Source organism: Macaca fascicularis, chromosome 3 (genome assembly GCF_037993035.2).
Source record: "Macaca fascicularis isolate 582-1 chromosome 3, T2T-MFA8v1.1".
In the NCBI taxonomy this organism is placed as follows: Eukaryota; Metazoa; Chordata; class Mammalia; order Primates; family Cercopithecidae; genus Macaca; species Macaca fascicularis.
In genome coordinates this window covers 52,315,773-52,341,543 of record NC_088377.1, presented here as the reverse complement: position 1 = coordinate 52,341,543, position 25,771 = coordinate 52,315,773, and the positions used below count along the sequence as shown (strand labels likewise).

General features: G+C 41.8%; 1 protein-coding gene across 5 annotated transcripts in view; it reads left to right on the top strand.

The window, feature by feature from the left end:
• Window positions 1-25,771, top strand: part of BAZ1B (bromodomain adjacent to zinc finger domain 1B) — an 83,171-nt gene that overhangs the window by 41,625 nt on the left and 15,775 nt on the right. For all 5 annotated transcript variants that reach the window (XM_074034686.1, XM_074034684.1, XM_074034685.1 and 2 more), the window contains 7 exons: window positions 1,627-3,328; window positions 9,613-9,751; window positions 11,035-11,168; window positions 14,335-14,440; window positions 15,198-15,296; window positions 17,622-17,799; window positions 21,539-21,721. In XM_074034686.1, coding sequence (XP_073890787.1) covers window positions 1,627-3,328; window positions 9,613-9,751; window positions 11,035-11,168; window positions 14,335-14,440; window positions 15,198-15,296; window positions 17,622-17,799; window positions 21,539-21,721 — 2,541 coding nt within the window. The remainder of the gene's footprint in view (window positions 1-1,626; window positions 3,329-9,612; window positions 9,752-11,034; window positions 11,169-14,334; window positions 14,441-15,197; window positions 15,297-17,621; window positions 17,800-21,538; window positions 21,722-25,771) is intronic.

The following is a 25,771-nucleotide window of genomic DNA, read 5'->3' as shown; positions in this document are numbered from 1 at the left end:
CCTGGCTAATTTTTTTGTATTTTTAGTAGAGACAGGGTTTCACCATGTTAGCCAGGTTGGTCTCAATCTCCTGACCTCGTGATCCCCCCGCCTTGGCCTCCCAAAGTGCTGGGATTACAGGCGTGAGTCACCGCGCCTGGCTGAGACCCCTCGCTTTTATTGTATCTATTATTTTAGCCATGTTTAAGCTGAACATATGCAGGGCAGGAGTAAATAGAGTGAGTTAATCAGGGTTATGGCTTTTCCAAGTAGAATAAGAGAGACAAGGGAACTATAGGTTTATGTGAGATTAATTATCATGATTGACTAAAATTTAATCTGGGTAAAGCAAGACATGGGGGTTAGGGTGGTGAAAATGTAATAAAATTAATGGGTTTAAGGTTCTGGTGAGATTGAAGGACTGTAGAGTTGCGGGACTAGAGGGAGTGGATTTGGAAGATAAGAGGGTATGTTCAAAGGAGAATGGTGTGAAATTGGTGATGGGAATGAATTCTCTTTTTTTTTTTTTGAGACGGGGGTCTTGCTCTGTCCTCCAGGCTGGAGTGCAGTGACGTGATCCTGACTCACTGCAACCTCCTCCTCCTGGGTTCAAGTGATCTCGAGCCTCAGCCTCCTGCGTAGCTGGGGTGACAGGCATGCGCCACTACACCTGGCTAATTTTTGCATTTTTAGTAGAGACAGGATTTCACCATGTTGGCCAGGCTGGTCTCCAACTCCTGACCTCAAGTGATCCACCTGCCTTGGCCTCCCAGAGTGCTGGGATTACGGGCGTGAGCCACCGCGCCCACCAGAATGTGTTCTTAAAAGTGTGGGGTGGCCAAGTAATGTGGCATGGTGGCGCATGCCTGTAATCCCAGCTACTCAGGAGGCTGAGGCAGGAGAATCACTTGAACCTGGGAGGCGGAGGTAGTGGTTAGCCGAGATCGCGCCATTGTATTCCAGCCTGGGCAAAAAGAGCGAAACTCCGTCTCAAAAAAAAAAAAAACTGTGGGGTGAGAACAAAGGGGAGTTTGAGGCCCAGGTCAGGAGGTGTCTTTATCTGTGAGCAGTGTTCATGTTCTTACACTAATTGTTGCTTTTATCAGAAAATGTGCCTTAGAGTTTAGACAAAAGTACTTTAAGCAGTATCATTTCTGCTTAAAAGCGTAAAATGCCCTGAATAGTAACCAACAGTGAAAGGATGAAAATTCATTCTTGTTTCAAGAACAGTGCATTTTAAACTTTTCAGATACTGCCATTTTGTAGATCATATATCCTTAATCTGGGGTCCATGGATGGATTCTCTGAAATTGTATGCGTAGTTTTTGTCTAATATTTCTGGTGGAGGGGTTCACAGATTTTGTTTAAATATTTAAGAACCATTAATATATATAAACAGAGAACTAGTTACATAGCAGAAATGTCTAATATTAAGTCTGGATGTCAAGGGAATTTTGTGTTGACATAGTAAAAAACCTTAGCTAACGTTCATGTCTTTGCTTTTTTCAGGGCCAAAGTATCTATGAAGAGATATGAATATGTAGCTTTACCTGAATAGCTGGGGAAGAGGGCCTTTAAGATGCTTAAATGTTGCTTAAGTTAGTTTTAGATTTTAAAATTAATTTTGCTCCTATTCTTAAATTCTAGTATATGACTCTCAACCCTTCTACTAAGAGGAAGAATACTGGATCCCCAGACAGGAAGCCCTCAAAGAAATCCAAGACAGACAACTCTTCTCTTAGTTCACCACTAAATCCTAAGTTATGGTGTCACGTACACTTGAAGAAGTCGTTGAGTGGCTCGCCACTCAAAGTGAAGAACTCAAAGAATTCCAAATCTCCTGAAGAACATCTAGAAGAAATGATGAAGATGATGTCGCCCAATAAGCTGCACGCTAACTTTCACATTCCTAAAAAAGGCCCACCTGCCAAGAAACCAGGAAAGCACAGTGACAAGCCTTTGAAGGCAAAGGGCAGAAGCAAAGGCATCCTGAATGGACAGAAATCCACAGGGAATTCCAAATCTCCCAAAAAGGGACTGAAGACTCCTAAAACCAAAATGAAGCAGATGACTCTGTTGGATATGGCCAAAGGTACACAGAAGATGACGCGAACCCCACGGAATTCTGGGAGTACACCTAGGTCCTCTAGTAAACCTCATAAACATCTGCCTCCTGCAGCCCTACACCTCATTGCCTACTACAAAGAAAATAAAGACAGGGAGGACAAGAGGAGCGCCCTGTCCTGTGTTATCTCCAAAACAGCTCGTCTTCTGTCTAGTGAAGATAGAGCTCGTCTCCCAGAAGAATTGCGAAGTCTTGTTCAAAAACGCTATGAACTTCTAGAGCACAAAAAGAGGTGGGCTTCTATGTCTGAAGAGCAACGGAAAGAATATTTGAAAAAGAAACGGGAGGAACTGAAAAAGAAGTTGAAGGAAAAAGCCAAAGAACGAAGAGAGAAAGAAATGCTTGAGAGATTAGAAAAACAGAAGCGGTATGAGGACCAAGAGTTAACTGGCAAAAACCTTCCACCATTCAGATTGGTGGATACCCCTGAAGGGCTGCCCAACACGCTGTTTGGGGATGTGGCCATGGTGGTGGAATTCTTGAGCTGTTATTCTGGGCTACTTTTACCAGATGCTCAGTATCCTATTACTGCTGTGTCCCTTATGGAAGCCTTGAGTGCAGATAAGGGTGGCTTTTTATACCTTAATAGGGTGTTGGTCATCCTCTTACAGACCCTACTACAAGATGAGATAGCAGAAGACTATGGTGAATTGGGAATGAAGCTGTCGGAAATCCCCTTGACTCTGCATTCTGTTTCAGAGCTGGTGCGGCTCTGCTTGCGTAGATGTGATGTTCAGGAGGAAAGCGAGGGCTCAGACACAGATGACAATAAAGATTCAGCTGCATTTGAGGATAATGAGGTACGAGATGAGTTCCTAGAAAAGCTGGAGACCTCTGAATTTTTTGAGCTGACGTCAGAAGAGAAGTTACAGATCTTGACAGCACTGTGCCACCGGATCCTCATGACATACTCTGTGCAAGACCACATGGAGACCAGGCAGCAGATGTCTGCAGAGTTGTGGAAGGAGCGGCTTGCTGTGTTGAAGGAAGAAAATGATAAGAAGAGAGCAGAGAAACAGAAACGGAAAGAAATGGAAGCCAAAAATAAAGAAAATGGAAAAGTGGAGAATGGGTTAGGCAAAACTGATAGGAAAAAAGAAATTGTGAAGTTTGAGCCCCAAGTAGATACAGAAGCTGAAGACATGATTAGTGCTGTGAAGAGCAGAAGGTTGCTTGCCATTCAAGCTAAGAAGGAACGGGAAATCCAGGAAAGAGAAATGAAAGGTAAAATTTCATGCTGAGAGAAAAGGGGAAACTCTGTAGAAGATAGTAAAAGAAAGGAAATTATTGAGGTAATGGTAGGGTCTCTGTTTACTTATTTCTGTATGTAATAACCTGGCACCTATTGGTATGTATTTTACTTTTTATTCTATTGATAATTTCATATTTTAGCTGGAGTGTTCAGCCTGGCATTCTGATTAGTTAATAAGTTAGTGTGATGTTGGCATCTTTTCTGGGTTCAATAAAGGACCAAATCTACACATAAGCATAGTGGAAACAACATAGGACTCGGGAGTTGACTGACCTGGGTTCAGATCCTAGCTCTGACTTAGCTGTACAATGTTCCTTTGGGCAAGTTACTTACCTGTGCCTCACTTTCCTCATATGCTTGATAAGATTGTTGTAAAATTGGTTGACAGGATATTTGAAGCCCCTAGCACAGTCACCAACTCAGATTGTCCTTTAAGTTGTCCTTTAAGTAATCTGTCCTTTAAGATTTAAGAACTTAAAAATTTTGGGCTTTGATGGCACCATCAAATCTGAACTTTTAAAAAGCAGCTTTATTAAGAAATAATCAACATGCAGTATAATTAGTTCACTTATTGTGTATGAGTTAGTGTTTTCAGTAGATTCACAGATAATGTACAACCATTGCCACAGTCAATTTTATAACATTTTTATCAAATCAGAAAGAAACCTACCCATGAACTGTCATTACCCCATTCACTCATCCTCCCCAGCCCTGAGCAACCACCAGTCTACTTTGTCTCTACAGATTTGCTATTCTAGATGTTTTCTGTAAACGGAATTGTATAATAAATAGGTGGTCTTTTGTGACTTTCACTTAGCATAATGTTTTACATGCTACAACATGAATGAATCTTGAAAACATTATGCTAAGTGAAAGAAGCCAGTCACAAAATAGACTACCTCTATTTATTTCCAAAACCTTTTTTTTTTTTTTTCCTGAGAGGTTGGAGTGCAGTGGTGCAATCTTGACTCACTGCAACCTCCGCCTCCTGGGTTCAAGTGATTCTCCTGCCTCAGCTTCCCGAGTAGCTGGGATTATAGGCACGCGCCATCATGCCTGGTCAATTTTTGTGTTTAGAGACGGGGTTTCACCATGTTGGCCAGGCTGGTTTCGAAGTCCTGATCCACCTGCCTTAGCCTCCCAAAGTGCTGGGATTACAGGTGTGAGCCACTGTGCCTGGCCAGCCACCGTGCCAGGCCAGCCACCGCACCGCGCCTGGCCCCAAAACATTTTTAAAAGAAAACCCAAAAGTCACTCACTTCTCCCTTGTCCCCATCCCCCGGCAACCACCAGTCTGTTCTCTGTGTCTATGGATTTACCTATTCTGGATATTTCATGTAAATGCAGTCATGTAATATGCAGCCTTTTTATGGCTGGCTTTTTTCACTTAGCATGTTCTCCAGGTTCATCCATGTTGTAGCATGTGTTAGTACTTCATTCCCTTTTATGGCTGGATAATATTCCATTATTTGGATATACCACGTTTTGTTTCTCATTCATCACTTGATAAACATTTAGATTGTTTTCATCTTTTGCCTGTTATGAATAATGCTGCCATAAACATTGGTGTATGAGTTTTTGAGCAGTCATGTACTTTGATTTCTTTAGAGTTAATACCTAGAATGAGATTGTTGGGTCATATGGTTATGTTTAACCATTTGAGAAACTGCCAGACTGTTTTCCAAAGTGGCTGCACAATTTTACATGCCCGCCAGCAGCGAATTAAAGGTTCTGACTTTTCTCCGTCCTCATCAATACTTGTTATTTTCTGACTTTTTGATGGTAGTCATCCTAGTGGGTGTGAAATGGTATCTCATTGTGGTTTTGATTTGCATTTCTTTGATGGCTAATGATGTTGAACATCTTTTCATGTGTCTCCTGGCTACCCGTGTGTCTTTGGAGAAGTAGTAATTCAGATCATTTGCCCATTATTAAATTGAGTTGTTTATTATTGAGTTGTAAGAGCTCTTTATATATTCTAGATACAATTCTCTGTCAGATACCTGGTCTGCAAATATTTTAATCTATTTTGTGTGTTCTTCCACTTTTTTTTTTTGTTAATTTTTTTTGGGAGACGGAGTTTCACACTTTTTTGTGCCCACGCTGGAGTGCAGTGGTGTGATCTCGGCTCCCTGCAACCTCTGCCTCCTGGATTCAAGTGATTCTCTTGCCTCAGCCTCCCAAGTAGCTGGGATTACAGGTGTGTGCCACCACGCCTGGCTAATTTTGTATTTTTAGTAGAGATGGGGTTTCACCATGTTGACCAAGCTGGTCTCGAACTCCTGACCTCAAGTAATCCGCCTGCCTCGACCTCCCAAAGTGCTGGGATTACAGCTGTGAGCTGCTGCGCCTGTCCTGTCCTTTAACTTTCTTAGTAGTATCATTTGAAGCACAAAAGTTTTTTAAATTTGTTGAGGTTCGTTTTATCTGTTTATTCTTTTGTTACTCATACATTTGATGTTAGATTTAAGGATCTGTTTCCAAACCTGGGGTCATGAAGATTTACTCTTGTTTTCTTCCAAATATCTTGTAGTTTTACATCTGAAATTTAGGTCTTTTATTTTCAGCTAATTTTTATAGTGTAAGGTAAAAGTTCAGCTTTATTGTTTTGTGTGTGTGTGGCTCTCCAGTTGTCCCAGTGTCATTTTTTCAAATGGTAAACCTTTCCCCATTGAATGGCCTTGACAGACTTGTCAAAAATCATACGACTCTAGGCTACATTAGCTTATTTCTGGACTCTGAATTCTATTTCATTGATCTGTATGTCTGTCTTTATGTGAAAGCCACATTGTGCTGATTACTTTGTAGTAAGTTTCGGAATAGGGAAGTGTTGATCTTCCAGCTTGTTCTTTTTCAACATTTTCTTTTTTATTTTATTTTGAGACAAGGTCTCATTCTGTCACCCAGGCTGGAGTGCAGCAGTGTGATCTCAGCTCCCTGCAGCCTTGACCTCTTGGGCTCAAGTGATCCTCCCACTTCAACCTCCCGAGCAGCTGGGACTACAGGCGTGTGTCACACCTGGCTAATCTTTTTATTATTTGTGGAGGTTGGTATTGAACCCCTAAACTCAAGTGATCTTCCCGCTTCAGCCTCCTAAACTGCTGGGATTACAGGCCTGAGCCACCATACCCGGCTTGAATAGTTCTTTTATTAGAAAATGTGTATTCCTTTTAAAATAAATTTTAGTTTACACTACCTTAAGGCCATTGAAATATTTTTACATATAATGCATACTGTGCCTGAGTACACATATATAATGTGTACTTTCCATTTTATTTATTTGTTTGGATACAGAGCATTGCTCTGTCGCCCAGGCTGGAGTGCAGTGGTGCGATCTTGGCTCACTGCAACCTCTGCCTCCCAGGTTCAAGCCATTCCCGTGCTTCAGCCTCCTGAGTAGCTGCAATAACAAGACGTCCGCTACTATGCCCAGCTAATTTTTGTATTTTTAGTAGAGATGGGGATTCATCATGTTGGCTCAGCTGGTCTCAAACTCTGACCTCAAGTGAACCGCCTGCCTCAACTTCCCAAATTGCTGGGATTAAAGGCGTAAGCCACCGCCCCTGCCCATTGTATTTACAATTTTAAAGACCTGTGAAGATCCAGGCTCTGTGGCTCATGCCTGTAATCCTACACTTTGGGAGGCCGAGGCGGGTGGATCATGAGGTCAGGAATTTGAGACCAGCCTGGCCAACATACAAAAAATTAGCTGGGGGCACGGTGGCTCACGCCTGTAATCCCAGCACTTTGGGAGGCTGAGGTGGGTGGATCACAAGGTCAGGAGATCAAGACCATTCTGGCCAACATGGTGAAACCCTGTCTCTACTGAAAATACGAAAATTAGCCTGGTGTGGTGGCGCATGCCTGTAATCCCAGCTACTCAGGATGCTGAGGCAGGAGAGTTGCTTGAACCAGGGAGTCCAAGGTTGCAGTGAGCCAAGATTGCACCACCGCACTCCAGCCTGGGGGAGAGAGCAAGACTGTGTCTCAAAAAACAAAACAAAACAAAAAAAATTAGCTGGGCGTGGTGATACACGCCTGTAATTCCAGCTACTCGGGAAGCTGAGGCAGGATAATCGCTTGAACCAGGGAGTCAGAGGTTGCAGTGAGCCGAGATCGTGCCATTGCACTACAGGCTGGGTGACAGGGCGAGACTCCATCTCAAAACAAAACAAAACCTATCAAGAAAGTATAACTGCAGCCGGGCGCAGTGGCTCATGCCTGTAATCCCAGCACTTGGGGAGGCTGAGGTGGGCGGATCACCTGAGGTTGGGAGTTCAAGACCAGCCTGACCAACACAGAGAAACCTTGTCTCTACTAAAATACAAAATTAGCTGGGTGTGGTGACACATGCCTGTAATCCCAGCTACTCGGTAGACTGAGGCAAGGAGTATTGCTTGAACCTGGGAGGTGGAGGTTGCGGTGAGGCCATATCACACCATTGCACTCAGCCTGGGCAACACGAGAGAAACTGTCTCAAAAAAAGAGAAAAAAAAGTGTAACTGTACTCCAGATAAAGCAGAATGTAGGTTAAAACGTTCGGCCCTGTTTTATCGGAAACGTAATAATTTCTTCTTGCATTTTTGGACTGCTTCGCTGTGTTTTATATTTATCTTAAGAGAAAGGAAAAGAAGATGATATTCTGTTATTTGTATAGAAACAAAGGACATGATATTAATATTTTACCAAAATCAGTATTTGGATTAGAGTTCAGGTCTTTGGATAACTAGTTCAGTGCTGTAACCTCTGAGTCAGAACTTGGGTCTTGCTTTGGTGACTTGTCCTAAGTTGGTTTATGTTTCTTTGTTTGTGGTCTTGGGAGACTAAACTTTTCCTTCACTGTAATTGGGCCATCACTCACTCATTCCCTCTCTCTCTCTTTTTTATCATTTACCTTTGTACTGTTTTTTACTATAAACATTGTTAAAAATATACAGTGTCATTTGGGCTAGAAAACTGTTTATCAAAGGTAACAAATTCCATGTTTTGAATGGAATTTATCTTAAGTTTTTAAAGGAACATCTTTAGACAGATGCATTTTCCAGATTCACATCTTATTGTAGATGTTATTGTCAATAAGACAATCAGAGTTAAAAATTCTTGGGGCTGAGTGTAATGGCTCACACCTCTAATCCCAGCACTCTTAGAAGCCGAGGCAGGAGGATTGCTTGAGCCCAGAAGTTTGAGACCAGCGTGGGCAAACATAGTAAGACCCTGTCTCTAAAAAAACAATGAACAATTTTTTAAAATTGTGACAATGTATATAGCATTGCTCTGTACCCTATGGTGTCAGGGTTTGTGACAATTATGGAAAAACTTTCAAAATTAGTGGGCTGCTTTTGTTGTTGAGGGAAATTTCAAACCTAATTAATGAATAATCAGAAATAAAATTTTTATCATTAACAGTAACTTGCTGAATAATTAGAAAAAGAGGTGTTCAGTGTAAAATAATTATTATTCACAAGTGCTCCCCTGCCGTTTTTCAGGGTTTTTTTTCTTGTCATCAGGGCTGTTAAGCCAAATTACTATCAGATTCCTCAGGACTGAAGTATGTTTTATTTTGAAATAGTTACTTTACTGGTTTTATTTATCGTGATCTTTTTGAGGATCCTGTAGGTGCACCTGTCAGAAGATGTTTCAGTTAGTCCCATTTATGGACTGTTAACTATTTCTTCAGGATTGTTTAAAATATATTAAGAAGTGATATTTTGGCCAGGTATGGTGGCTCACGCCTGTAATCCCAGCACTTTGGGAGGCTGAGACGGGTGATTCATTTGAGGTCAGGAGTTCGAGACGAGCCTGGACGACATGGGGAAACCCCATCTCTACTAAAAATGCCAGAATTAGCTGGATGTGGTGGTGTGTGCCTGTAGTCCAGCTACATTCGGGAGGCTGAGGCTGGAGAATTGCTTGAACCTGGGAGGCAGAGGTTGCAGTGAGCCGAGATCGCGCCCCTGCACTCCAGCCTGGGTGACAGAGCAAGACTCTGCCTCAAAACGAAAACAAAAAGAAGTGATATTTTGGAGATAAAAGATTTTGCATTGAGTTAGGGATGAGATGTCACCAAAATTCAAGGAGTGTAGGAGGACTAGATGTTGCTGCCTCACATGTCATTTCTTACAACATTAGAATTAGGGAAAGCAAACTAAGATTTTATAAACAACTGCTGAACACTAGCCACTTTTTACTCCATATTTTATTTAATTTGTAAGAGTGGGATTTACTAGGAAAATATCTGATTGAGTCTTTTTAATAGTGAAACTGGAACGCCAAGCTGAAGAAGAACGAATACGGAAGCACAAAGCAGCTGCTGAGAAAGCTTTCCAGGAAGGGATTGCCAAGGCCAAACTAGTCATGCGCAGGACTCCTATTGGCACAGATCGAAACCATAATAGGTCAGTTCCTCAACCGAATTTTTGTTTTCTTTAGGACTATTTACATTGCTGTTAGTTATGAAAATTTCCTAAAGTACAAGAATAGGCAAGCTTCTCTCTTCAGTTTTCCATTTCTATTTGGAAACAGAATTGTTGATGATTATTGAATATTAACTGCCAAATGCTAGAGTTGCAAGTTAAGTGAGACATATTCACGCCCTTGAAGATACCACAAGTAGGAAGCTTAAATGATGGTGATAGGTGAAATGTAATCCAAATACAAGTCTTTAAAAATGATAATAGGTTTTAAATGCATACATTTTGTAAAACCTAAAGAAGGAGAAATATTAGTAGTTACACAAATTGGGGCTGGGCGTGGTGGCTCACACCTGTAATCCTAACACTTTGGGACGCTGAGGCAAGAGGATTGCTTGAGGCCAGTAGTTCAAGACCAGCCTGGCCAACATAGCGAGACCCTATTTCCATTGAAAAAAGAAAGAAGTGGGCCGGGCGCGGTGGCTCAAGCCTGTAATCCCAGCACTTTGGGAGGCCGAGACGGGCGGATCACGAGGTCAGGAGATCGAGACCATCCTGGCTAACACGGTGAAACCCCATCTCTACTAAAAAATACAAAAAACTAGCCGGACGAAGTGGCGGGCGCCTGTAGTCCCAGCTACTCGGGAGGCTGAGGCAGGAGAATGGCGTAAACCCGGGAGGCGGAGCTTGCAGTGAGCTGAGATCCGGCCACTGCACTCCAGCCTGGGCGACAGAGCCAGACTCAGTCTCAAAAAAAAAGAAAAAAGAAAGAAGTGGCACTTTGGGAGGCTGAGGCGGGTGGATCATGAGGTCAGGACATTGAGACCCTCCTGGCTAACCCGGTGAAGCCGTGTCTGTACTAAGAAATACAAAAAGCTAGCTGGGTGAGGCGGCGGGCGCCTGTAGTCCTAGCTACTCGGGAGGCTGAGGCAGGAGAATGGCGTAAACCCAGGAGGCGGAGCTTGCAGTGAGCTGAGATCAGGCCACTGTACTCTAGCCTGGGCAACAGAACGAGACTGTCTCAAAAAAAAAAAAAAGAAAGAAGTTACACAAATTACAGACACTAAACTAGTCTCCAGTTTCAACATTTCTCATATACTTTGATTTACCTTGCAATTTTTATCTGTCTAGAGTTCTGAAGAGGAAGAATTCCGTAAACTGTGGTTTTGAATGCTCAGTGATACTCTGTAATTACCTTCTCCAGCAGTAAAATCATCCTGCAGTCCTGATCTATTCATTGTCTTACTAATACTGGTTGTGATTTGTAGATACTGGCTCTTCTCAGATGAAGTTCCAGGATTATTCATTGAAAAAGGCTGGGTACATGATAGCATTGACTACCGATTCAACCATCACTGCAAAGACCACACAGTCTCTGCTGATGAGGATTACTGTCCCCGCAGTGAGTATATCTGTATATCTAAGAGTGAGTTCACCCTGCTCTAGTGGGCTCAACATTAAGGACTGCCTTTCCTCTGTCACCTTTTCCATTTGCAGAATTTCTTTATTGTGGTCTTAGATCAATTTGAGTGACATGGGTAGGTGTGAAATGTGTAGACAGAAGGAAAGAAACCCACATTTGATTACTACCTTTGTTCTAAGCATAGTGTGAGAAGATGAAGAGCTTGAATATTAGGATATTTGGGTATTAGATTTTATAGGAGCAGTTTTCAAACTTTGTCCCTTGGAAGCCTTTGTAGGTGCCTCAAGGGCTGAAACTGAGGTATGGGGGCTAAGAAGGGAAGTGTTACATGTCCTCTTCTACTATTTTTTTTTTTTGGAGACAGAGTTTCACTCTTGCCACCCAAGCTGGAGTGCAGTGGTGCGATCTCGGCTCACTGCAACTTCCGCCTCCTGGGTTCAAACAGTTCTCCTACCTCAGCCTCCTAGGTAGCTGGGACTATGGGTGTCTGCCACCACATCTGGTTAATTTTTGTATTTTTAGTAGAGACAGGGTTTCGCCATGTTGGCCAACCTGGTCTCAAACTCCTGACCTCAGATGATTCACCCACATCGGCCTCTCAAAGTGCTGGGATTACAAGTGTGAGCCACCGCACCTGACCCTCTTTTACTTTTAAAATTAATTTATTCAGTGTTTATGCTGAATCTATTTGTGAAGCAGTTTTTCATATGTTAGGGGTACAGCAGCAAAGAAGACAGATAAGGTCTTAAATGCTAGGGGTATAGCTGCAAACAAGACAGATAAGGTCCTTACAATTCTTGTGAGGAGAAACATAGCAAATACCTAATGAAGAATGAGTGACTGAGAAGGGATCATGTAGGGACACTGGTAATATTCTTTCTCTTCATCTGGGTGCTGGGTATATGTGTTCAGTTTGTAAAAGAAATACACAGTGAATGGTTTTCTGAATATATATTCATCTTCTTTCTTAAAGTGTATGTATTGAGTATATTTCGAGAAAGAAATTAAACAAATTTTAATTAAAAAAATAAGATTCTTAGGTTAGCTCAGGTTTTCTCAACCCCAGTGTTGCTGACATTTTGGGCTAGATGAATCTTTTTTTTTTTTTCTCCCACCATGACACTGATGAGGAAGATAGTTTTTTGTACTGGGAGCTGTCCTGTGCATTCAGGAGCTTCCCTCTACCCACTGTGTGGTAGCAGTGAAAACCAAGTATGTCTCTAGATCCTGCCAGATGCCTATGGCAGGCAGCGGTGCTCCCTGTCGAGAATCACTAGGTTAAATGATCCATAAACTTCCTTCAGCTCTCCTGTCTGTAACCTAATGAAAATTGCTTGTGTGTTGGTGTCATGTGGGAGGTAAAGGAAAAAAAAGAGTTGCTTCCTGAGTACTAGATTCTTGTGCTTCATTGATAAATCTTTATTTTTTTAAAGTAACTTTTCATGTTAGAGAAATTCCTAACTCAAACTTGAAACTCACAAAATTGTTAAGTAAGAATACTACTAATTTACAAAAATAAACATTCCTTCAAATAAAACTTCAAATTTAAGGTGTTTGTATGTTGAATTATATTGAGCATAGATTATGTCACTTGTTAGAACAATCTAGTTTTGGTAGACTTCATAAACACTCAGGTGAGGGCAGTTAGATTTGAGAGCAGTAACTGTGGAGCCCGGATGTTTAGATTTGGAAGAGATTTCAGTGGGATGAGGGAGTGTTACTTTATAATGTGTCCCCAAGACAAGGTTGGGGACCCAGACCCTTCACTTCTAGAGCATCCTGGTGGATGTGGTTTCACGTTTTCCAGTTCTAGAATGGCAGTTTCTATTTAAAATTACCCAGCTGAGGCTGGATGCAGTGGCTCATGCCTGTAATCCAGCACTTTGGGAGGCTGAGGCAGGTGGATCACTTGAGCTCAGAAGTTGAAGACCAGCCTGGCCAACATGGCAAAACCCCGTCTCTACAAAAAATACAAAAATTAGCTGAGCGCGGTGGCAGGTGCCTGTAATCCCAGCTAATTGGCAGGCTGAGGCAAGAGAATTGTTTTAAGCCCAGAAGGCAGGGGTTGCAGTGAGCCAAGATTGTGCCACTGCACTCCAGCCTGGGTGACAGAGCAACATTCTGTCTCAAAAAAAAAAAAAAAACCCCAACTGAAAAGACTAAACAAGGTTATGTGTTAGTAGTATTGCAGAGGTGTTTCAGGTTAAAGCGGGGAGAATGGGAAAGAGAAGAGAAACAGTCATAGTATGCAGTAAGGCTTATTGTAAGGTAAGGCTTATTGTAAGGTAAGGCTTATTGTAAGCTAAGTATTGTGATGACTGGCCAAGAGTGGTGGCTCACACCTGTAATCCCAGCACTTGGGAGGCCAAGGTGGGCAGATCACCTGAGGTCAGGAGTTCGAGACCAACCTGGCCAACATGGTCAAACCCCATCTCTACTAAAAATGCAAAAATTAGCCAGACGTGGTGGCGCGCGCCTATAATACCAGCCTTTTGGCAGTCTGAGGCAGGGAGAATCACCTGAACCCAGGAGGCGGAGGTGTCAGTGAGCCGAAGGTTTCAGTGAGCCAAGATCACACCACTGCACTCCAGCCTGGGCGACAGAGCAAGACTCTGTCTCAAAAAAACAAAAAACAAATATTGTGATGAGCTAAGATAGGCTTTGATAAATTGGCTCAAAATATATCTATGTTAAAGTTATGTATCAGTATATAGGAACTGATTTACAAAAAAGTTAGTTGTATTATTTGCCACTTGAAACCTCCAAGGATAAGTCTATGGTATTTATGTATTCTCATTGCTTCTACTTCACTACAGATGCCTTTGCTCTTAACATCATGTAAAAGGAGTAAGTTCTTTATTTTGCTTTGATATAAAGATAGTCATTCTTCTTCATTCTAAGTTGCAGTACTTTTAAACTTTGGAACTGTGCAGCGATTCCACCTCAGCAAATATCTGAGATAACATGCTGTGTTTAAGATATGTAAGAGAAAGTAGCATCTATTATACATGAAGATATATTTGATATTTCACAGGAACCATCTGTGTTGTTACAAATTGTTGAGTTTGGCACTGGGTACTGCTTAGGTTTGAAACTAGCAATTGGGCATTTACTGTAGTCAACCTAATATCTCAATTTTTCTTAGGTAAGAAAGCAAACTTAGGTAAAAATGCAAACATGAACACACAACATGGACCAGCAACAGAAGTTGCTGTAGAGACAACCACACCTAAACAAGGACAGAACCTATGGTAATGTGAGCATTCATCTGGTTGCTCTTTCTTTTTCCTTTTAATTGTTAAGGAAGAAAGTATTTAGTATAGTGATGCCAGTGAGTTAATAATGCTCAGGATACTTTGTGTGACTTTGATATTTTGGGTACCAAAACTTCTTGCATTAGCAGACCTGATTTTCGTTAAGAGGATACTTGTTTTTTAAGGGTTGGAATTTTGATTTTTCCCCCCTTGTAATATAACTTTGTGTATTATGTGATATATCTTATATAGCAGTAAAAATGTAGCTTAAATTTGGTTGGGAATAGAAGTATTTAAGATTTTCCTTAACTTTTATTAATTAACAAATTGTGTGCATAGCTGTTAGTTTCCTTTGTGTGCAATTCTGCTTTTAGGCAGTGAGCTAGGTTTTAGAGGATCCATTCTGTGACTTTAACTGTGATCATCTGTGGTTTAATGACGTTTCATTTTTGAATTTTGGGTATAGGTTTACTCTCTGGAGGGAAAGGGACAAGTATGCTAATTAACTTTATAAAATTTCATTTAATATTTTAATAGGAACCATATTGGCTCTGGTGTCCTAGTACAGAGTTAACATTAGTCATCATGAAAATAGTAAATTACTTAATTCTACTTCTAGATAGTAAACTGTGAACACATTTGGAATTCTGTTCTCCCAAGTCCCACTACCAACTCTAGATCCCTTGCTTAGTGTTTGATTTTGAATTTTTTTTTTTTTTTTTTCAGAGTTATCAGGTCTGTTTTGCCCCTACAGGTTTTTATGTGATAGTCAAAAGGAGCTGGATGAATTGTTAAACTGTCTTCACCCTCAGGGAATAAGGGAAAGTCAACTTAAAGAGAGACTAGAGAAGAGGTAAGAGGTTTTCATCTTACTCGTCACATCTTACTTCTCTTTAGCATTGGATATAAATATCTGAGAGTTTTTTTTTTTATTATCCATTAAAGTTACTAAAGTAAAATATTTTAAATGTGTAACCGTTTTGTGTTCATATTACCTGATATTTTCTTGGCACATTATGCTTATTGGAAAAATATGCCTTTGGCCATCTATATGTAGAGTAGCAGGATTATGCACTAAAGAACATGTGCCAGCACCAAGCTGTGAGCCTCATGGTTGTTAGACAGCTTTGCAGGTGCAGGCCCAGATGGGTGGGTGTCCAGAAGTGTTCTGTCAATATTCAGAAGAACCAAAAGGTGGAAACAATGGCAATGACGATCAATTGATGGAATGGATAAATAAAATTTGGTATATATCCAGGCCTTGTGTGGTGGCCCACACCTGTAATCCTGGCATTTTGAGAGGTGAAGATAGGCCAATGTCTCGGCATCCAGGAGTTTTGAGGCCAGCCTGGGCAACATAGAGAAACTCTGTTTCTACAAAAAATACAAAAATTAGCTGGGTGTGGTGGTTTGTGTATGAAGTAGTCTTAGCTACTTGGGAGGCCGAGCTGAGTTGGTCACTTGAACCCAGGAGGCAGAGGTTGCACTGAGCCAAGATCATGCCCTTGTACTCTGGCTTGGCCTGGGTGACAGAGCGAGACGCTATCTCAAACAAAATGAAACAAAAAATGCCCAAAATTTAGAATATTCAAATAATGGAATATTATTTAGCCACAAAAAGAAATGAAGTATTGTTCTGTGCTACAACATGGATGAACCTAGAAAACATGCTAAGTGAAATAAGTCAGACATCAAAGGCCATGTGGTGTATGATTTCATTCAAATGAAACATTTAGAATAGGCAAATCTATTTCAAACAGAAAGTGGATTAGTGGTTGCCAGAGGATAGGGGAAGGGGAGAGTGGGAGTGATGATTGCTAACAGGTAAGAGATTCCTGCTTGGGGTGATGAAAATGTTTTGGAATTACATAGTTGTGGTTCTACAACAAAAACCACTGAAGTACATGCTTCAAGTTGGTGAATTTCATGCCATATGAATTAAAAAGAACCAAAAACCCTGTTCTGTCTACAAAGTAGCATCAACTCCATCTAAATTTGCGACTGCCATATTTGTTGTAGACATTTCTATCAAAGCCAGGATAAGATTTTGGCTTAATGCCACCTCTTATTTCTGACTCTGCTCAATTTCATGGTTGAGTTTAGGTTTGATGGAAGAGGGAAGGAAAATGTGATTCAGTACATACTCTACACCATTGCCAGACTTTTGCGAGGGAAAATAGGTACATAATGTTGATGTTAGTCCACTGCTTAATGTGTAAATTAATTAAAATTGCATTCAGAATTGTGTTGTCTGAATACAGATGTGTCTAGGCAAATTAAGAAAGACAAAGGAGGGCCGGGCACAGTGGCTCACACCTGTAATCCCAGCACTTTGGAAGGCGGAGGCAGGTGGATCTACAAGGTCAGGAGTTCGAGATCAGCCTGGCCAACATGGCAAAACCCCGCCTCTACTAAAAATACAAAAACTAGCCGGGCGTGGTGACGGGCGCCTAGTAGTCCCAGCTACTAGGGAGACTGAGGCAGGAGAATCACTTGAACATGGGATATGGAGGTTGCAGTGAGCCAAGATCACACTACTGCACTCCAGCCTGGGCGAAGCGACACTCCATCTCAAAAAAAAAAAAAAAAAAAAGGAAAAATGTCAGTACACAGAGCCCCAAAGGAATATAGTTCTATGATGTTCCTTCTCTTTGGGCAGCACATTTGATGCTGCGTGTGTTGAATTGAAAGGACCTGTTTTGTTCACTAAATATGAAGATTGATTCCTACCATTAAAAGCTTAGAAGTGGTTGGGTGTGGTGGTGCACACCTGTAATCCCAGCAGTTTTGGAGGCCTAAGGGAGAGGATCACTTGAAATCAGGAGTTTGAGACCAGTCTGCGCAACATAGCAAGCAAGACCCCATCCCTACAAAAAATAAAAAAAATTAGCCAGGTGTGGAGGCACATGCCTTGTAATCCCAGCTGTAGGCTCAGGTCGGAGGACTGCATGAGTGCCGAAGTTTGAAGGTGCAGTGAGCTGTGATGGCACCTTTGCACTCCAGCCTGTGTGACAGAGCAAGACCCTGTCTCAGGAAAAAAAAAAAAGAAAAAACACCAGGGAGAGGTGAAAGAGATCTAAGTAAGTTTTCTAGAAATAAAATGTTAAGTAATTGAAATTTAAAGAACATCTTCAAAAGGTTTCTTTCTTTCCCTTTTCTCTTGTCCCAAATCTTCTAGGTACCAGGACATTATTCACTCTATTCATCTAGCTCGGAAACCAAATTTGGGTCTAAAATCCTGTGATGGCAACCAGGAGCTTTTAAACTTTCTTCGTAGTGATCTCATTGAAGTTGCAACAAGGTTACAAAAAGGAGGACTTGGATATGTGGAAGAAACATCAGAATTTGAAGCCCGGGTAAGAATATAAGAAAATCCCCCTTGAATTACTCATGGAAACTCAATCTGAAGTTGTTCCCTGATGCTGTTCTTGACTTCCCAGCATGACCTTCCTGGAAATCAGATGTTTGGATTTGTCTTGGAAGACATGTATGGAACCAAAAATACTTTATGTACATGTATTTTTCCCTTGTTATCTTTTGCTGGTATCCAGAAACGCTTAATAATTGGCTTACAACCTTGGTATGAAAAGAGCTTCGCTACTAAGGTGGATGAAAACTGATTGTAGAGGCTCTAGTCATACAGCATCATTTCACATCTTTCCCTTGCGATGCCTCTGCTTTCAGGTGTAAAACATGCTTGTGTATCCTGCACTTGCCCATTCTTCACACTCAGTCAGCTCAGATTTCTATTTATGTTGGGCGTGACTCATGTTGTCCAGTGGGCTGTCATCACAGTCCTGTCCTTTAGTGCTCAGAGGGACCCTTCAGTGGGATGGGTGAAACTTCTCAAAAGATCCCATACACCATAGCAGGTAGGTTTAGGTGTCGAAGATTGGTGAATACTATGCAGCAATTACTATTGTAAACCATTTTTTTACTGATTTTAAATCAATAAGTCTACATAATTCTAGGCATATTAATATTTGTAGGTCTTTTCAAATTCCTCATGCACTATGACATGTTTTGTCTTTTTTTTCTTTTTAAAGAGATGAGGTCTCTCTCTGTTACCTAGGCTGAAGTATGGTGGCACAATCACTGCTCACTGCAACCTCAAATTCCTTTGCTTAAGTGATTCTACCATGTCAGGGTTCCAAGTAGTTGGGACTACAGGCACAAGCAACCCCTGCCTGGCTGATTTTTAGAATTTTTTTATAGAGACTGGGCATGGTGGCTCACGCCCATAATCCTGGCACTTTGGGAGGCCAAGGCAGGAGGATTGCTTGAGCCCAGGAGTTCAAGACCAGCCTGGGCAACATAGCGAGACCCTGTTTCACACACACACAAATGGAAAATTTTGTAGAGACAGAGTCTCACTATGTTGCCCTGGCTGATCTCAAACTCCTGGCTTCATGAGATCCTCCTATCTCAGTCTCTCAAAGGGTTAGGATTATAGGTGTGAGCCACCTCACCCAGCCAATGTGTGTGCTCTTATGGTTTTGTGATTTTTATGAACAGGTTCATTTGCATCCCCCCATGCCATTTTTCCTAATTTATAAGTACTTTTCAACTCTTCTAGCCGGTTTTTTTTTGTTGTTGTTTTTTTTGTTGTTTTTTTTTTGCTATTAGAATAAGCAAATAATATGTGTATCTTGCATATGCACATTTTTTCTTTTTAATTAATCTTGTGGTGAATTCTTGGTACGTTTCCTGGGAAAAAAGATTGAAACATCTTTATGGTTCTTTTTTTTTTTTTTTTTGAGACGGAGTCTCGCTCTGCCGCCCAGGCTGGAGTGCAATGGCCGGATCTCAGCTCACTGCAAGCTCCGCCTCCCGGGTTCACGCCATTCTCCTGCCTCAGCCTCCCGAGTAGCTGGGACTACAGGCGCCCGCCACCGCGCCCGGCTAGTTTTTTGTATTTTTAAGTAGAGATGGGGTTTCACCGTGTTAGCCAGGATGGTCTCGATCTCCTGACCTCGTGATCCGCCCGTCTCGGCCTCCCAAAGTGCTGGGATTACAGGCTTGAGCCACCGCGCCCGGCCCATCTTTATGATTCTTAATGATTTTTTTTTTTTTTTTTTTTTTTTTTTTTTTTTTGAGACGGAGTCTCGCTGTGTCTCCCAGGCTGGAGTGCAGTGGCGTGATCTCGGCTCACTGCAAGCTCCGCCTCCCGGGTTTATGCCATTCTCCCGCCTCAGCCTCCCAAGTAGCTGAGACTACAGGTGCCCGCCACCACACCCGGCTAGTTTTTTGTATTTTTAGTAGAGACGGGGTTTCACCATGTTAGCCAGGATAGTCTCGATCTCCTGACCTCATGAGCCACCGCACCCGGCCCTTAATGATTTTTTTAAAAAGAATTATTGAACCCAAAGGATCTTGCAGGTTTCAGATGTTACACGTTTACTTTTTGTGTAGCAAATGTTCATTAATTGCCTACTTTGTGCCAAATTCAGGCCTATATCTTGCTGACATTGGGGTATCATTTTTCTTTGTTTGTGACTATTAAAATGTTATCTTCTAATTGGCATGTCTTGTGTGATTGATAAGATAGTGTTTAAGGACATTTTTTATTTCTTTTCTTTTTATTTTTAAATTAATTGATCTTTTAAGAGATAGGTCTTGTTTGTCCAGATGTGGTGGCTCATGCTTGTAATCCCAGCACTTTGGGAGGCCAAGGTAGGCAGATCACCTGAGGTTGGGAGTTCGAGACCAGCCTGACCAGCATAGAGAAACCTCGTCTCTACTAAAAATACAAGAATTAGCTGGATGTGGTGGCACATGCCTGTAATCCCAGCTACTTGGGAGGCTAAGGCAGAAGAATTGCTTGAACCCGGGAGGTGGAGGTTGCAGTAAGCCAAGATTGTGCCATTGCACTCCAGCCTGAACGACAAGAGCAAAACTGTCTCAAAAAAAAGAGATGGGTCTTGTTATTCTTACCCAGTCTGAAGTGCAGTGGCTATTCACAGATCATAGCTGAGAGCAGCCTCAAACTCCTGCCTCAGTCTCCCGAGTAGCTGGGACTACAGGCATATGCCACCACCACACCTGGTTGGGCACATGATTTTGATGAAGTGGCCAAACTTCTGTTTCCTCATCTATCGGGTAGATGTGAGGCTTAAAAAGAGATCAGTGAAGCAGGAGGATCGCTTGAGGCCAGGAGTTTGAGACCAGCCTGCGCAAGAATTTTGAAAAATTAGCCAGGTGTGATGCCATGTACCTGGGATCCCAGCTAATGGGGAGGCTGAGGCAAGAGGATCACCTGAGCCCAGGAGTTCAAGGCTGCACTGAGTTGTGATTGCTGCACTTCTGCCTTGGTGACCCAGTGAGACCTGTCTCTTTAAAAAGAAAAAAAAGGAGATCAAGTTTGTAAAACACACTACCTTACATGTAGTTAGTTACATGCTGGAAGCAGGTTACAAATATGAAAAAAATTTTTAAAAAAATTATTAAGTTGGAAAGTCAGCAAATTTTTATTTTACTTTCTCAGTGTGTCTTTGCCTTAAGATTATAGTTTAAACATAGTAGACACTCAGTCATTATTGAATGAATCAACTATGTAACTCATTTGGTGGATCCCTTAGCTGGCAAAAGGGAAGTAGTTAAGTACTTTTTTTTTTTTTCTGAGACGGAATCTCGCTGTGTCACGCAGGCTGGAGTACAGTGGCACGATCTTGGCTCACTGCAACCTCCGCCTCCAGGGTTCAAGTGATTCTCCTGTTTCAGCTTCCCGAGTAGCTGGGATTACAGGCACATGCCACCACACCTGGCTAATTTTTCTATTTTTAGTAGAGATGGGGTTTTGCCATGTTGGCCAAAGTGGTCTCGAACTCCTGACCTCAGGTGATCCGCCCGCCTTGGCCCCCCAAAATGCTGGGATTACAGATGTGAGCCACCGCGCCCGACCAGTCAGCTACTTTAAAATGCATAAGCCATGCAGTGAACTGAGGAGCACAGTTAAATTAATGGTATGTGGCTCTTGATTTTGTTAAATGAATGTTATGTGGCATTTGAGTCTAGATTTATTTGAATTTGAGGATGGATTCCTTTTATCTTCCTCTTGGCCTTCTCTCAGTCTGGTTTTAAAATCCTTTCCTATAGGTCATTTCATTAGAGAAATTGAAGGATTTTGGCGAGTGTGTGATTGCCCTTCAGGCCAGTGTCATAAAGAAATTTCTCCAAGGCTTCATGGCTCCCAAGCAAAAGAGAAGAAAACTCCAAAGCGAAGATTCAGCAAAAACTGAGGAGGTGGATGAAGAGAAGAAAATGGTAGAGGAAGCAAAGGTATTTTGTTGTTTGAAGTTGTAGTTTGTGATTGTGTAGGTGAGTGTGATTTGGTCTTAAAATAATCTAACCCTATGCATTTTAGCTACTGTAGGCACTGTGCCCTGAGTGAGTGTTCCTTTTTTTTTTTGTAATCACTTTCTACCCCTTCTTGTGGTTTTCACACTGGCCTGTGGAGCGCAGCCCTGCTTCTTGGTCATTGGGTGGTGGTCACAGTGGATGTGGCCTTCCCACCTTTAACCAGAGTTTGCTTTCTTTTTTTAAAAAGAAGAAAGCAAACTTTCTTTTTGCTGGTGGTGGTGACTTTAAACACATTAAAAATTTGTTTATTTAATTTTGAGACACAGGGTTTTGCTCTTGTGCAAGCTGGTATGCAGTGATTTGATTATAACTCACTGTAACCTTGAACTTCAGGCTTTAGGCTATCCTCCCACCTTAGCCTCTCAAAGTTCGATTATAAGCATGAGCCACTGTGCCCAGCCATGCTTGCTCTAGATATTTTTTAAATCATGGTTAAAAGTATGCATAACATACAAATTTACTTTTTTTTTTTTTTTTTTTTTTGAGAAAGAGTCCCACTCTATTGCCTAGGCTGGAGTGTAGTGGCATAATCTCAGCTCATTGCAACATCTACCTCCCAGGTTCAAGCAATTCCCCTGCCTCAGCCTCCCAAGTAGCTGGGATTACAGGTGCATGCCACCATGCCTGGCTGATTTTTGAATTTTTTGTAGAGACAGGATTTCACCATGTTGGCCAGGCTGGTCTCGAACTCCTAACTTTAGGTGATCCGCCCACCTCAGCCTCCGAAAGTGCTGGGATTACAGGCGTGAACCACCATGTCCAGCCGAAATTTACCATTTTTATGTGTACGATTCTGTGGCATTAAGTATATTCACGTTGTTTTGCAACCATCACCACCATCAGTCTTCAGAACTTTTTCATACACTTCTGACACCAAATATGTGGGGTTTTTACCACCCTAAGCAACTCTCCAGTTATCTGCTGCACCAACTACTCTTAAAATTCAGTTTAATTCTGACTGTATCTACTTGTAGTTTGTGGCAGATCCTGCAAGTTAAAGTGCTCAGTCCCACAAGACTGTTCTCACTTCAGATGCCAGTTGCAAGTCCCACGTTGCCACCTGTACCATCTATACATTTAGGATTCTCACAGCCCTCTCTTTAAGTTTGATAATTTGCTAGAATACCTGACAGAACCCAGGAAAGCATTTTACTTAGGTTAACGGGTCATTTTGAAGGATACTACTCAGGAATAGCCAGATGGAAGAGATACATGGAACAAGGAAGGTGGCGGAGCAGGGGTACGTGGGGCTTTCATGTGTCCTCTGAACACTCCTTCCTCCCAGCTTCCGAGTGTGTTACCTGAAGCTGATCAAATCTTGTTCCAGTATCGTTGTAAAGCTTAATCTCTCAAGTCTCCCCTTCCTCCTACCTTTCAGGAACTTGTGGGTAGGGCTGAACATTCCAGCCTTCTAATCGTCTGGTCTTTCTGGTGACCAGCCTCATAACTAGAGGTCTCACCGAAAGCCTCATTAGCATAAATTTAGGTGTGATCCAAAGGGGCTCCTCTGAATAACGAAAGACACTCCTATTAAGGTTTTAGTCTGCGGAGAAAGACCAAATATATTTACTATATCATGTCTGTGTACCACATTTTGTTGATCCACTCACTTGGGTTGCTTCTGTCTTTGGCTATTGTGAATAATGTTGCTGTGAACATGGGTGTACAAATATGAGTCCTGGCAGGGCACAGTGGCTCATGCCTGTAATTTCAGCACTTTGGGAGGCCGAGGTGGGCGGATCACCTGAGGTCAGGAGTTTGAGACCAGCCTGGCCAACATAGTGAAACCCCGTCTCTACTAAAAATACAAAAATTAGCAGGGCATGGTGGCACACACCTGTATTCCCAGCTGTTAGGGAGGCTGAGGCAGGAGAATCGCTTGAACTCAGGAGGCTGAGGCTACAGTGAGCAGAGATGGAGCCACTGCATTCCAGCCTGGGTGACAGAGGGAAACTCCATCTCAAAAAAAAAAAAGAAAAGAAAACCACAAAAACAAATACTTGAGTACCTGCTTCTAATTTTTTTTTTAATGTATACCCAGTAGTGGGATTGCTGGATCATATGGTAATTCAATGTTTAACTTTTCTGAGTAACCACTATACGCTTTCCTACAGTGACTATACCATTTTACATTCCCTCTAGCAACTCATGAGGGTTCTGGTTTTTCCACATTCTTGCCAATACTTTTTTTTTTTTTTTTTTGAGACAGTGTCTCCCTCTGTCGCCAAGGCTGGAGTGCAGTGGTGTGATCTTGGCTCACTGCAGACTCTCCTGGGTTCAAGCAATTCTCCTACCTCAGCTTCCCAAGTAGCTGGGAGTACAGGTGTGCACCACCACTCCTGGCTAATTTTTTTTGTAGTTTTAGTCGAGATGTGGTTTCACCATGTTGGCCAGGCTGGTCTCGAACTCCTGATCTCAGGTGGTCCGCCTGCCTTGGCCTCCCAAAGCGCTGCATTACAGGCCTCAGCCACCGTGCCCGGCCTTTGTCCTGTTTCTTTAATAGTATCCATCCTAATGGATATGAAGTTGTATCTCATTTTGTTTTGATTTCTTTTTCTCTAATGATTTATGATGTTGAGCATCTTTTCATGTGCTTATTGTCCATTTCTCTACCTTATTTGGAGAAATGTATATTCAAGTCCTTTGCCCATTTTTAAATTGGGTTTTTTTGTTGTTCAGTTGTATGAGTTCTTTATGTGTTCTTGATAATAACCGTTTCAGATATATGATTTGCAAATATAGCCTCCCATTCCGTGGGTAGCCTTTTCATTCTGTTGATAGTGTCCTTTGCATACAAGCATTTCATTTGCATGGAGTCTAACTTAACCTATTTTTTATCATTGTTGCCTTCACTTTTGATGTCATATTCGAATCATTGCCAGATTCAGTGTCATGAACCTTTCTTTCTCTTGTTTTTTCCTAAATATTTTATAGTTTAGCTTTTACATTTAGGTCGTTGATCCATTTGAGTTAATTTTTGTCAGTGGTAGAAGGTAAGGCTTCAGCTTCATTTTTTTCATATTAGATATCCAGTTTCCTCACTTTTTATTTTTAAATGTAGCATGCTTTATTATTGTAAGTAAATAAAATGAGAGGTAAGTAAAATATATAACTCCCACCCTAGTTTCACTGCCCAAGGATGTCACTTTTTTAATAGTTTAGTGTCCATTTTACGTATGTACAAAGATTTGTTGGATTTTTTACAAAATGGAATCTTACTATGCATACATAATATTCTTCAGTTTCTCACTTATCAGTATATCCTAGACACCTGTCCACTCTGTTCTGTTAGTCCACACAGATCTACCCGATGTCATATTTGCTCTTTTCTTATTTTATATTGTGTTTCTTTAGAAACTGGGTCTCTGCTGTCCAGGCTGGAGTGCAGTGGTGCAGTCATGGCTCGCTGCAGCCTCAAACTCCTGGGCTCAGGCGATCCTCCGACCTCAGCCTCCCTTGAGTACCTGGGACTACAGGCGAGTGCCACCACGCCCCCAACCAATTTTTAAATTTTTCGTAGAGATGGGGACTCGCTGTGTTGGGCAGGCTGGTCTTGAACTCCTGGGTTGAAGTGATCCACCCACCCTGGCCTCCCAAAGTGCTGGGATTACAGGCATGAGCCACTTGGCCCAGCCACATTTGATCTTTTAATTTCTGTGTTACTTATTAATAAATATGAAACTTGTTAGAATAACTAGCAGCTCCATTTTTGTCTGTTTTGTGTATTAGATTTCTGCTTAAGATTATTTGTGAAGAAAAGAATTTGAGAGCACTACATTATGGGAGAGGTCCTAACCATTATTTAGTGTGGAATACTTGTCACTAATTTTATATTTGCCTCTCCCTCCCTTCTTTCTTTCTTTCTTTTTTTTTTTTTTTTTTTTGTTTACAGAGATCTGGTACAGGCCTGCTGCCTGCTTGTGCCAGTCATTACTAAGTTTGGAGGTTTTACAGAGATGAGTAAAAAAG